We start from the raw sequence: 13,876 nt of genomic DNA, 5'->3' as shown, positions 1-13,876 counted from the left end.
GTATTGTTTCGTTGTTATAGATGTTAACGGGGAAATTGCCTACGGACCTGTACTCCATAGATCGAGTAGTTTAGACGAAAAAATCATAAAGAAATTTCTTCAGGAAATTACAGATCTCGGCGACATTTTGTATGAGGATATGAAACGAGAAATTCTGATGCAAGCTTTATCCGAAAGTCAAGAGCGCGAATTTCAAAATTCGGTAAACTGCGGGCTTTGTGCTGAACCATTTTTAGACACGGATAAATGTCGTCACCACGCGCATGAAACCGGTAATTACTTGTGTGTGGCACACGTTTCTTGCAATTTAACAGCTCGTACTCCAGAGTACATTTTGTGTTATTTTCATAATTTCTCCGGTTTTGATTCGCATTTTATTCTGAAATCGCTTGGTAAATGTAAAAAAGAAATTTCCTGCATCGTGAATACGTCAGAGAGATTTTTGACACTTTCGGTAAGCAAAATTAATTTTCTAGATTCCTATAAGTTTATAAACGAATCCTTGGAAGTATTGGTGCGTAATTTGGTAGAAAGTACAGACATGGAAAAGAAGTTCGAGCGATTATTTTCGGTGTTTCATGATCCACCTCGCGAACACAGACAGCTCTTGTTGAAAAAAGGAGTATATCCTTACTCGTACATGAGCTGTCCCAAAAAATTCGCGGAAACGTCACTTCCCCCCATCGAATGTTTTCATAATGATTTAACTGATACACCTCTGTCTCGCGAAGAATATGAGCATGCACAAAGAGTGTTCTCAACATTCAAACTGAAAAATCTGGGTGTAAATCATGATTTTCATTTATGTTTGGACATGATGCTATTAGCGGAAGTTTTTGAATCCATGAGGTCTACACTTTTTAGCTCATACGGCCTTGATGTCACCCATTTTGTTTCTCTCGCGCACTTCACCTGGAATTGCATATTGAAATACACCAAAGTCGAACTGGAATTAATTACAGACCCGGACATGCATCTCATGTTCGAAGCAGGAATGAGAGGCAGGGTCTCATTTATCGGTAAACGTTATTGTGAAGCGAATAACAAACATCTACCCGAAACATACGACCCTTCAAAACCGAGTAATTATCTCCTTTATATTGATGCAAACAGTTTATACTCGGAAGCTATGAGCAGATCTTTGCCCCTTGGGAATTTCAATTTCCTCACAGAGGAAGAAATTTCCAAGCTTGATTTCGCGAATTTGGACAGCAATTCAGGAACTGGTTACATAATTGAATGTGATCTCGAGTACCCGAAAGATTTACATGATAAGCACGCCAGCTTCCCCCTCGCCCCTCTCCACTTAACACCGCCGCGGGAATTGCTGTCGAACTACCAAACAAATGAGAACGGTCAAACTGGAACCAGAAAACTCATGAACACACTTTTTCACCATGAAAAGTACATTATACACTACCTCAATTTAAAACTCTACCTTCAGCTTGGTTTGGTTTAATGAAAGTACATCGCATAATAAGCTTTTCCCAATCTCCCTGGCTGAAAAGCTACATCAACTTCAATATCAGAAATAGACAGGCCGCGAAAAATAAATTTGAAGTATCTTTCTTTAAGGCCTGTTGCAATTTGATCTTTGGAAAAATGATACAATCAGTCCGGAAACAAATCAATGTTGAAATTATTACAGACAAAAAACGATTAGACAAGTACATTTCAAATCTGTTATGCAAATGCTGGCAAATAATTAGGCCGAACGTGATCGCGGTTTTCTCTCGTAAATTGGAACTTAAAATGAACAAGCCTGTCTATTCCGGGTTTTCCGTACTGGAGTTGAGTAAATTCCATATGTACGATTTTTTTTATTGCAAGTTGCAAAAAATCGTACCCTGGCACTGCGTAGAACTCTGTATGACTGATACCGACAGTTTTCTTCTAAACGTGAAAGTCGAAGACGTGTATCAGTTGATTAAAGAAAATTTGAGCCTATTCGATACTTCTAACTATCCACCTTGCCACCCTTGCTTTTCCATGGAGAGAAATAAAGTTGTAGGAAAGTTCAAGGACGAGACATCCTCACAACCTATCAGTAAATTTATAGGCCTAAGATCGAAACTTTACTCCTTTTAAGTATGTAACGAGAATGAAGAACCTGTAAATAAGTGTGTAGCAAAAGGAGTAAAGACCGCGGTTAAATGTAGAAAACTTAATTTTAATTTGTATATGAAATCATTGTTTGAACGTAGTGAACATGTAGAAAAATTTAGTATGTTAAGATCCTATAATCATAGTATGTATCAGGTTGGATGTGCAAAAATCTGTTTGAGTCCTTATGACGATAAGAGATACATTGCGGAGAATGAGATAGACACTCTCTCTTTTGGACATTATAGAGTGCCCACAACACTCTAACTGATTGCTCAGTATGTTCCGTGACAATCATCCAACACCACTAATTTTGATTTGTCTGTTGTAAATATCATGAATATTATTAGATCTAAGCTAGCTTTAGAGCTTCATAGCGTGCCGCGTGTGAACTATGCCACTCGCAAATATGAACTAAAAAGTGAAAAAGACCTGCTTCAAGCCGACCTTATTGAGATGACAAGTTTATCGCGTTTTAATAAGGGTTATAAATATATCTTAGTTGTTATTAATTGTTTTTCAAAATTTGCATATTGTGTACCATTAAAAGACAAGACAAGCCAATCTGTATTTAACGCTCTCAAAGCAATTATTTCTAAAAATAAGGGAGTTAAGCTGTTCCAAACAGATCAGGGAACAGAATTCTTTAATTCAAAAGTTAAAGCGTTATTAGATAGATATAGTATTAAACATTACCATGTTTTTACCGATAAGAAAGCCTCCATAGTTGAAAGGTTTAATAGAACAATTAAAGCAAAAATTTATAGATATTTAACTGAACATGGAACCAAAAACTGGATAAGCAATCTAGACAGTTTGGTTCGTGATTATAATGCAACAACGCATTCATTCATTAGAATGAAACCTGAAGATGTGAGGAAGAAAGATCGTAATCATGTTTTAATGTCATTGAATTCTGCATTCAATAGACGATATAGATTGAAAAATTCAAAACCAAAATTTAAGCTAGGTGATATCGTGCGAATCTCGAAGAAACGATTATTTTTCGATAAATCTTATAACATAAACTGGAGCGCAGAGTATTTTGTGATTCACTCTATATTTCCTTCTAAACCTATAACCTACTCACTGAGAGATCTAAACGGTGAAGTAATTAGTGGTTGGTTTTATGCAAAAGAAATTAAAAAAACACAATTAAACGAATCGGAGAGACAAGTGTATTTGATTGAAAAAATATTAAAACGTGATAAAAAAGGATTGTTAGTGAAATGGATTGGATTTTCAACATCTAGTTATATTAGTAAAGATCAATTATTAGATGAAAAATAATCTTTTGTAATCTATTGTAAATATCATGTACATTTATTGTAAATAATCTATTGTAAATATCATAATGTACATTCGTTGAAAATATAATAGAAGTATTATTATCAAACATTGGTTCTCATTTCAATCCATAGTTTCATTTCGTAATATAAGAATCTTTGCACACTCAATAGCCGATAAGCAGAAAAGAGGGTGAGGAACAGAGAAGGTAGATACATCCATCCTCTGTCTGATGATGATGACAGGAGGTGGAGAGTGGTGTCTACATTCCAATCTCTTGATACGCCCCTCTATGCTAATGCATGTGTGCTCGGTCATTGCTCTCATTCATAGCGGCACTGATCTAACTTTTGTAAAAATTTTCAGTAGCTTATCAGATCACGTTCTGTACGTTTGTAATCATGAGTCAAATACCAATTGTTAACTTTGATAAATTAATTACAGATAAAGAAAAGCCTGCATTTTGTAAAAATGGAGACTTACTTCCTCATAATGCAAGAATGTTAATTATTTCTCCCAGTGCTGGAGGAAAAACAAATCTCTCATTTAATTTAGTATTTGCTGAAAATGGCTTAAGATTAAAGCACATTTACTTATTTAGCAAGAGCTTATATCAACCAAAATATGTTTTTCTCAAGAAGGTATTTGCAGGTTTGAAAAATATCGGATTTCACATGAAAGAGGATGTGAGCCAAATTCCCCATCCGAACCGTATCCCCGAATATAGCTTAGTAATTTTCGATGACTTACAACTGAGCAATGTGCCACAGATAAGAGAATATTTTACTATGGGACGTCATCGAAATATTGACACAGCATATTCAATTCAGAGTTATGGAGCTACACAGAAACATTTCACTGGAGACAATGCAAATATGATTATAATTTTTAAGATGGATTTATTGAGTCTCAAATTAATTCACAGAGATCATGTTGGAAGAGATATTTCTTATAAAGATTTCAGTAAACTTTGTCATACAGTTTGGAATTGTAAACCGCATAATTTTGTTACAATTTTGAAAGAATGTGATATAAAGGAAGGAAAATATCGGGATTCACTGGACACGATTCTTTCCGTTCAGTAGAGATTAATTCTTTGTACAGTCATGTTGTCTAAAACATATAGGAGGAGGACAGGAAGGAACATAGTAAATAACAAGAAGGAGAGTTTAATCGAAAAGATTAAGAAATTGAGAAAAGTAATCAGCGACAAGCATAGAAGCCTGCTTAATTTTGAAAAACGATCGGAGGAATACAATAGGAAAACGCTCTCACCATTGATAGAACCTATAATTGAATTGGGAAAAACCAAATCTAGTTTTCACTCTGGTGTAAAAAAGGAAGAGCCAAAAGAGGAGAGTATGGAGATTGGTGATGAACACTCGAGTTATGATAAAAGCTATGAGAGTTCAACAGACAATCTTTTAAGCTCGACTAAATTTGAAAACAGTTTACTTGGTTCTAGTAAAAACAATGATGTGCTGTCACAATATCTAAAAACGTTTCATGCAGAAAAATTGAATAATTCAATTAGTTATGGAATTTCATACAATTCTAAAGATGACGTGTATTATATTGGAAATCAGCAAGTAATATTCGACGATGGTTATATAGATATTAATAATGAAAGATTTCGTTTAACACATGGTCTACTTGAGTTATTATTCAGTTCAAGACCGAATTCGAATCTTTATAATCAGAGAGATCTGGATAAGTATAAAAAAATCTTAACACTTACAGGCATACATTAAGATCAAAGAGGGTATGTTAAACGAAATCAGGGAATTAAATCGCAAATGATTCAGAAGTTATTTCCCAGTAAAAAAATTAGTAAAAAGAAGGGATGGGGTTTATTGAAATTTGCAAAAAATAATTCTCATGATAGAATTTATCAATACTTTGATAATTTTGACGAATTAGTGGAAAGATTAAATCTACTCTATTCCTCAAAAGCTTCTGGCAACACTGGACATGATATTGAGATCGCGTCTATAATTGAGGAGCTAAAAGAAGCAAAACTAATTGTTTAGTGTTACAATGACTCTGCGTCGATTCGGTCGAATTGATACACCAAGTGCTGGGCCTGCTGTTGCTAATCTTACATGTGATATTGACTCGATAACGCAGAAGATAATCGAATCGATAAATCAACAAGGAATCAGTGAAGCTGTGAAATTTTATTTAGATTCGCAAATAACCAAACTCATTTTGGAAAATACAAAGAATATTGGAGTGAGCATAATTGAAAGAGAACATATTCTAAGTACATTACAAAATTTTACTGCTAATATTGATAAAGCTATTGGAGAGAGAACTCTAACTTTAGAATCTGCTCTAGGAGAAGTGAAAACTTTAACAGACAGCTTTTCATCCCAGTTGGTGAGTATTAACAACGATAAAGTTGATAAAGCTTATTTAGATGAGAAATTAAAAGCCATATCAGATAAAATTAAGAATTTGGAGGTGCTGGACAGAAACTATCTCAATACTAAATTGAAACAGCATAGTACAGAAATTTTTACTAAAGTAAATGAAACACAGCCATCGCTAATTGATAAGCAATATTTAGAATCTACTTTGCAGAAATTGACTAGTTCTTCATTAACAAAGGAAGAGTTTGAAAAACGATTATCTGAAATGGCGAGTGCAATAAAAGCTAATATTATGGATGGTATTGAACAATTCATTACAAAAGATGCCATTGCTATTCTGATTAATCAAATTGCAGAAAAGTATGCAACTAAAAATGATATTGGAGATTTTATTAAGAAAAACGAGATGGAAGTCGTTGTGAAAAGCGTTCGTGATGAAATAGCTGAGGCAATTAAAAATTCGGAAGAGGGCTCCGTCATGAGACTGCAGTGTTTGGCTCCATTCATAGATTATCTTCATTTATTCATACACAGGATAGCACATGATATTGTGTCCAGATATGCCTGGGTTAGTTTTCATATGAACTGGATAGAAGCCAAACAACATAACCTTACAGAAAATCAGGTAGGCTGAAAGTAGATCAGGGTTATCAAATTTCAGTAATATACAGCAGTATGCAGTGGATAATTGAAATAACATGAGTTTATATAATATATATATATATATATATATACAATTCGTACTATAACATGATTTAAAGGTTTATATTGGTGGAATGGGTGAGGGATGGTTGTCATGTGATCGCTCTAGGGCCGGACAGTTTCAGTCATTTGTTCCAAAAGATGTTTTTTTAAAGTCAGGTTGAAGCTCGCTCGGCTCTCGATAGACCTGATAGAAACAGGAAGTGTATTCCATGCACAACAGGCACTGACTAAGAAGGATTTTGTGAAAATAGTAGTTCGATGATTGGGTATCCTTAAAGTACTTTCTCCGGTTCTAGTATGTGAAGCATCTATCCTCCTACCTTCAGAGACAAATTTGAAATCATCTTTAAAATAGTTCGGATTACCGTATTTCAAGATATCTCTAACAAGCTTGACTATTCGAAAAAGCCTCTGATCGGGAAGCTTTAATGTTGAACTAGCAATGTGGGCTGGGGTGATATGATCATGGCGTTGGAGAGAGTAGACGAAACGTAGACAATAATTTTGGCAACGCTGTAGTTTATCATTCAGAGTGACTTGCATATCGTTAAGAACAGAATTACAATACATTAAATGTGGGAAGATGAGAGATTGAACCAATAATAATTTAATGTTTCTAGGGAGGATATCGTGCATTTTCTTCAATGCATGCATGGCTGAGAATACCTTTTTACAAGTTTTGTTCACTTGTTCTGACCAGTCAGAGTATTATTCATAATAATGCCTAAATTTTTAACTGAGCTACAGTAAGGAATGTCATTACCGTCTACACTAATTTTGTGAATCGATTCAAGGTCAATATTGTTTATAAGACGAGAATATCCAATTATAATGGGTTGTGTTTTGATGGGATTAAGCTTAAGGCCATTTTTCTTTGTCCATTCCACTATCGAATTGATATCCTGATTCATTATTCCAACTGTTTCATTAATTTTTGTTATGGGACAGCTTAAATAGATTTGAAGGTCGTCTGCATAAGTATGGAAACTGGAGAATTTGATAATGGAAGAAAGGTCATTAGCATACAAAGTGAAGAGGAGAGGGCCTAAAATTGAACCTTGTGGTACTCCATGCATAACGTTTTTCCAAGTTGACTTTTTGTCACCGACAGATACACATTGTTTCCTACCTAATAGATAGGATTTAAACCAAACTAACGAGTTGTGACTGAAACCAAGAATAGCCAACTTATTCAGAAGGACTGTATGATCAACAGTATCGAATGCTTTAGAAAAATCAAATAGGGTGAGGATGGTGCATTTTCTTTGGTCCATAGCTAACCTTATATCATCAGTGACACGAAGCAGAGCTGTCTCAGTTGAATGGAATTTTCTAAAGCCTGATTGAAAGTTATGAAGCTTACTATTGTTGTCTAGAAATTTTACAACTTGAGCATGAATGAGTCTTTCTAGCACTTTGGACAATGCAGGTAAAATACTGATTGGTCTAAAATCCTCAACTTTATTGGGTGATGGAACTTTATTTAGAGGGCGAACCAGAGCAAACTTCCAGTTTTCAGGGAAAATGCCTTCTTCAAGTGACTTGTTGAAAATGTATGTAATGGTTGGTAAAACAGCAAATAACATATTCTTGATAAATTTAATAGGAATTTTGTCTACACCCGTAGCATTACTATGAATACGTTGAATTGCTCTGAAAGTGTCTTCTTCTGAGATTGGATGGAAATGAAATTGATCAGTGATTGGTAAATCTAAGTTTGTAACCTGCTCTTCAAGATCATCTATATGATTAGCAATGACAACTTCGTTGCGTTGGTTAGAGTGTAAAACGAAATGGTCATTTATATTATTCAATGGTAAGTCAATTTGTGGATTCGATTTCTGTTTGCCAAGCCCGAATTCTTTTATTCCCTGCCAAAGTGATTTAGAGTCTTGTCTATTGTTTGTCATAAACGAATTCAAGTACCTAATCTTTGAGTTCCGTAATTCCTGTTTAACCCTATTTCTAAGGCTCCTATACTCTATCAAACTGTCCAAGTCAAATGTCTTTTTAAATTTTCTATGTGCCTTGTCTCTACGTCCCATCATCTTAAGTATGTCTTCAGTCATCCACGGTACTCGTCGTTTTCTATTAATCCTCCTTGTCACATAAGGTGCATGTTTGTCATACAAAGTCAAAGTCCAATTCTCGAAAGTCTTGACCATGTCATCAACTGAGGGTAATGCTTCAATTTGATGCCATGGAGTCTGAGCCACATCAGTCAGGAAATCAAAGTTTTTGAAGTCTCTATAAGTGATAATTTTCTGTTCTGGCTTGGGTATCTTATGGGAAAGTACACAGTAGATCAAATCATGTCTAGAAATAGCTGGGACTGAGATTTGGCCTGCTTGAACAACCTCATTGGGATCACTAACAATGAGAAGGTCAATGAGTGTGTCTGATTCATTAGTATGATGAGTTGGATCGAGGGGTAAAATAGTCATGTTTAAGCATTGGAAAATTGTAGTCAGTTGAAAGTAGTCAAAGTTACGATTCGTCATGTTCAAGTCGGTGTTCATATCCCCATAACTAGTATACGGTTATAACAAGGCATAAGAGAAAGCAAGGCATTTTCGAAATCTGTGAAATGACCTATTTTTGGTGGGCGATAACAGATACCAACGAGTAATTTATCATTACTAGATAAGGATAATTCAAGTAGCATAAACTCTGGTCTGGAACAATACTCTTGTTTAGATGTGATTGAAACTTTTGTTTTGATGCCATCTTTCACATAAATTGCTACACCCCCACAAGCTTCATTCAATCTATCATTCCGGAAAAGATTATATCCAGGCAATGCAACAAAATTTGATGTAATACTAGGCTTCAAAAATGATTCGGAAATTCCGATTATATTGAAGTCCTGAAAACGGAAGATTGCTCTGAGTTCATCAATGTGGCAACTGAGGGATTGTACGTTAAGGTGAGCAGCCTTGAAAAGTTTTTTGAAAGAGTGGAGCTTATTTGCTAGAAACATACCTGCGTCATTATTACTATTATTGAAATAATCATACCTACTTGAGGGCGAGCGAGCTGACGTGTCAGTAAGAGGCATCATGGAAGCAGCAGACCAATCGTGAACCGACCTCAGAACGACACATGACGGGGGAAATGGGGATGAAACTGATAAAACTTAACCTAAATGAAAAAGTCTCTTGATTCGAGTGCATTCAGTATGCCTTGACAGTTCGGCTCCCTTCACTATTTAAAGCACTAGTTCAGAAATTCACTAAACACAATAAGATGTAGATGTGTGGAGTTTCGGTGATGAATAATCCTAATGGTGAATAAGATGAAGATTGAGGAAGAACTGGTAATGGGAGATCTGGTCCAAGTGGAGATAGAGCGAGTAGGTATCCAGTAGTGGAAAAATCGGGTCCAAGTGGAGGTAGAGCGAGAAGGAATCCAGTAGTGGAAGATCGAGTCCAAGTGGAGACAGAGAGAGATGGAATCCAGTGGTGGAAAATCGAGTCCAAGTGGAGATAGAGAGAGATGAAATCCAGTAGTGGAAGATCGTGTTCATGGTGGAGATAGAGCGAAATGGGATCCAGTAAAAACTGAAAAAGAGAAGAAGAAGCCAGCAAAAAACGAAAAATCTTTGAAGAAGGTTATCAATAGAGGAAAGATACATAATATAACTGATAATGAATAATATTCGCATAAAATTGAAGAGGAATAGTATGATTCAATGTGGGAAAGAATCGAATATTATATCGATAAATATATGGATATTATAATATAATATATGGATATTAGTAGAAGGTAATCAGATAGAAAGAGAGAAGGTAGAAAGATAAATAGATATAGAAAGAAAAATAAACATTTGAACATGCTGGATAGCTAGTGGAAAAATCACAGGGAAAATAATGATAATAATAGGGAAGAAAAGAAGAGAAAGAAGGAATGTGCACAAATCGCGAAGAACTTATGAAACTGAACTATAGAATAAGAAATAGAACATCGCATTGTGATCTTGAATTAATCAGGAGAGAAGAAAAGAAGAAAGAAAAAGAAAGAGAAGAAGAAGAAGAGAAGAAGAAGAAGAAGAAGAAGAAGAAGAAGAAGAAGAAGAAGAAGAAGAAGAAGAAAAGAAGAAAAGAAAAGAAGAAGAAGAAGAAGAATAAGAAGAAGAAGAGAAGAAGAAGAAGAGAAGAAGAAGAAGAAGAAGAAGAAGAAGAGAAGAGAAGAAGAAGAAGAAGAAGAAGAAGAAGAGAGAAGAAGAAGAAGAAGAGAAGAAGAAGAAGAAGAATAAGAAGAAGAAGAAGAAGAAGAAGAAGAGAAGAAGAAAAGAAGAAGAGAAGAAGAAGAAGAAGAAGAAGAAGAAGAAGAAGAAGAAGAAGAGGAGGAGGAAGAAGAAGAAGAAGAAGAGAAGAAGAAAGAAGAAGAAAAGGAAGAAGAAAAGAAGAAGAAGAAGAAGAGAAGAAGAAGAAGAAGAAGAAGAGAAGAAGAAGAAGAGGAGGAGGAAGAAGAAGAAGAAGAAGAAGAAGAAAAAAAAGAAGAAGAAAAAAGAAGAAGAAGAAAAAGAAGAAGAAGAAGAATAGAAAAGAATAATAATCATCATTGCAAACAACAATATTCAAGTAATCATTATAAATATAAGATCAAGAAGAGAAACAAGAAAGAAAAAATAAGGAGTAGAGGAGACGATGGAGAAAGTGCTAGATTATTTTAGATGAGTTTTAAATAGTATTGAATGGTGAAGTATGAAAAATATTATATAGTATTAGAAGTATAATTAACTATTGGGAGTTGCAATAACGATAAAAGTAGTAAATTGAAAACTGTAATAGTTTAGTGATGAATGTCTAAGATAACGTTGAATGAAACACAGCCCCTATATAAGCATATGAACAGACTACCCACCCCTCTGTTCTATCAATAATTCTTCACACATTAGCTTCTATTGTTCAAGCTGTGGCAACAGTAGAATATATCATTATATAGAAGAGATTACTATCTTTACCTATAGATTACATCCATATCTATAACGTATGTTAATCATCCAATTGATTTGAAATTCAGCATTTCGAAAATTATTAATTATGGAAATAATTTTGGTAAGAGATGTAATAATTATTAGTAAGAATAGAGATAATGATTCTCTAAGTACCCTCTGGAGTATAGTAGTTGATGCATTGAACGTAGTTTTGGGAATTAATATCAAGATAAATTATTAATCAGTATTAACAAATGTGGATCTCCTTAGTTTGAAATAATTGCCTCATGTATAATCATAAATAGCAGTGGAAAGATTCATTTATAGAACAGAAAGCCAGCTCATGAAAAATGCCAAGGTATATCTACTGTGAAATGTATTAATACGAATTTCCTATTATTGTAGTGAAGGGCACCTTAGTCATCGAATCCTGAAATGATTTAATTTACCTTTATTTTTTGAAGGTCGGTCATCCTCTCGACTGTGTGGACCCTCTTGGATCCTCCCTCGCCGATAGAGAACTTGATCCTCCCGTCCGATGACCAGACATTCCTATGCCCATGACGGTCGGCCGCAGCGTTGAGGATCTTGAGACGCTCCGCAGTCAGATCCTCGCGAATGGTGACGCCGGAACCCTTCAGCTTCCTCTTAGCGTCGAAGATCATCTTCCTGGTCCGGTAGCTGCAGAGTCGTACTATGATGGGTCGGTCCTTGGGTTTAGCTTGCCCTTGTTGAGGTGGTTGACGCCTTCCAACGCGATGCGAGCGGTTGACATCCGCCAGAGTCACGGGCACGTTCAGCTTCTTGTTGAAGACATCGAGCGCCAGCAGGTCCGTGTCTTCTTTGTCGCTCTCCGGGATCCCAAAAATACGTATGGAATGTCAGCGCCCATATTGCTCAAGGTCGTCGACCTTCAGGTGACAAGACACCTCTAGCTCACGAATTCTATCGTGCAGCTGTTTGTTCTCCTCCTTCAATGCCTGAAGTTCCTCAAAGATAGACTTCACTGCCATTGATACAGCACAATGGACAGACTCTTCGATTTGCTGTCGAATAATTCGGAGGGTCTCTTCAGACAGTGATCCAGAAATAGCTGGCCCTGGCTTCGGAGCATTGACCTCATTCCTCGGCGTGCCTCTGTTCAGTCGAACCATCGTGTACCATTAGGTGGATTTACACTTTTACAGGCGAGAAGGTAGACTGAAGAATTAGAAATGTTTTTTCAAGATAAATAAAAAGAGTGTGAGTTAATCAAAAATATAATTTTACTATTGAATTAAGCTCGAGAAACTGAATAACTGGATGTATAATTTGAAGTGAATTGTACTGTATAACCCTACGAAATATCTGTTAGAAGACGGAGCCGAACTGACACACGTTTACTCACTCGACATAACCAAGAGAGGTTCAAGGGAGAGGGAGAAGGAGAGAGAGAGAGAGAGGGGGAGGGAGAGAGAGAGTGAGGGGGGAAATCTATTTTTAGAACACCCCCCACCCTCTGGGCGGGGGGAAGGGGAGGCGGGATTGACGAGGGGGAGAGTGGGGAGGGGGGTTTTGGAGCAAAAAAGTGGCTTCAAAGTCTCTTACTATGCCTACTTCGAATAATTTAAACAATAATTCAATTTCTAATTGGTTCAAATAATATCCATTGGTAACAAATAATTGATGCATGTTTGTTCTAATCAGTTCAAATAATATTTCCTTGCTATCGAATAATTGATGCATGATCAAATACTTTAAACAATAATTCAATTTCTAATCAGTTCAATTTCTAATATTTCCTTGCTATCAAATAATAATAATCAAAGGCAGATTTTTTTTCTTTTTAACAATCGATCATGGAAAAAATCTGTACACATACAAGTTGATAATATTTGTTGAAACTAACCTTTGTTTGTGAGTAGATTGTCTCCTCGTCCTCTTCCCCACTAGCTTCAGCCTCCTCAAACGTCAACTTCCTCTTCCCCTGCTTCTGCTTGATCTTGTTTGACAGGGTAGCTAGCACCGCTCGCCGCGGTCCCCAGGTAGCAGCTGGAGCTAGACGTTGAAGAGGACTGTCCCCCAGCACGATCTCGCCGCCCGGCGATGGTGGTTCCACGCTGAGGGGTGAGGGCACGGGTGCAGGAGCGGACGACTCAGCAGCGAGGGCAGCTTTCCGTTGCCAGTAGTTGAGGATGCGTTGGTGGGCTGGTGGGCTATCTGGTAAGATGAACGATGGAGAAGATGATGGAGAACTCATCTCGTATGATGTGTGAAGTATACTCAAATCTGACTCTGATGTAAATGACAATTTTACTCTCATTACTTCTGTTTATATACCATGCATTTCTCTCTCTGTTCCAGACTCGTGCGAGTGAGAGCGAAGCGTGCTACAAGGCGGAAAAAATTAAAATTTCTCCCCTAGGCACAGAACAACACGTGCTCCCACATCGTTATCAACATCATTCAGATTTGTAAGTAATCTCTCCTA

At 36.3% G+C, this 13,876-nt stretch overlaps 1 protein-coding gene across 1 annotated transcript in view; it reads right to left on the bottom strand.

Annotated features, from left to right (window-relative positions):
* Window positions 1-13,645, bottom strand: part of LOC120354557 — a 30,717-nt gene extending 17,072 nt beyond the window's left edge. The window contains exon 1 of the mRNA XM_039441901.1: window positions 13,295-13,645. Within this exon, the coding sequence (XP_039297835.1) occupies window positions 13,295-13,645 (351 nt within the window). The remainder of the gene's footprint in view (window positions 1-13,294) is intronic.
* Window positions 13,646-13,876: the final 231 nt, after the last annotated feature.

The sequence above is a fragment of the Nilaparvata lugens genome, chromosome X, assembly GCF_014356525.2.
Source record: "Nilaparvata lugens isolate BPH chromosome X, ASM1435652v1, whole genome shotgun sequence".
NCBI classification, from domain to species: Eukaryota; Metazoa; Arthropoda; class Insecta; order Hemiptera; family Delphacidae; genus Nilaparvata; species Nilaparvata lugens.
The sequence above is the reverse complement of the archived record's forward strand: the minus strand, read 5'-3'. Positions and strand labels throughout refer to the sequence as shown.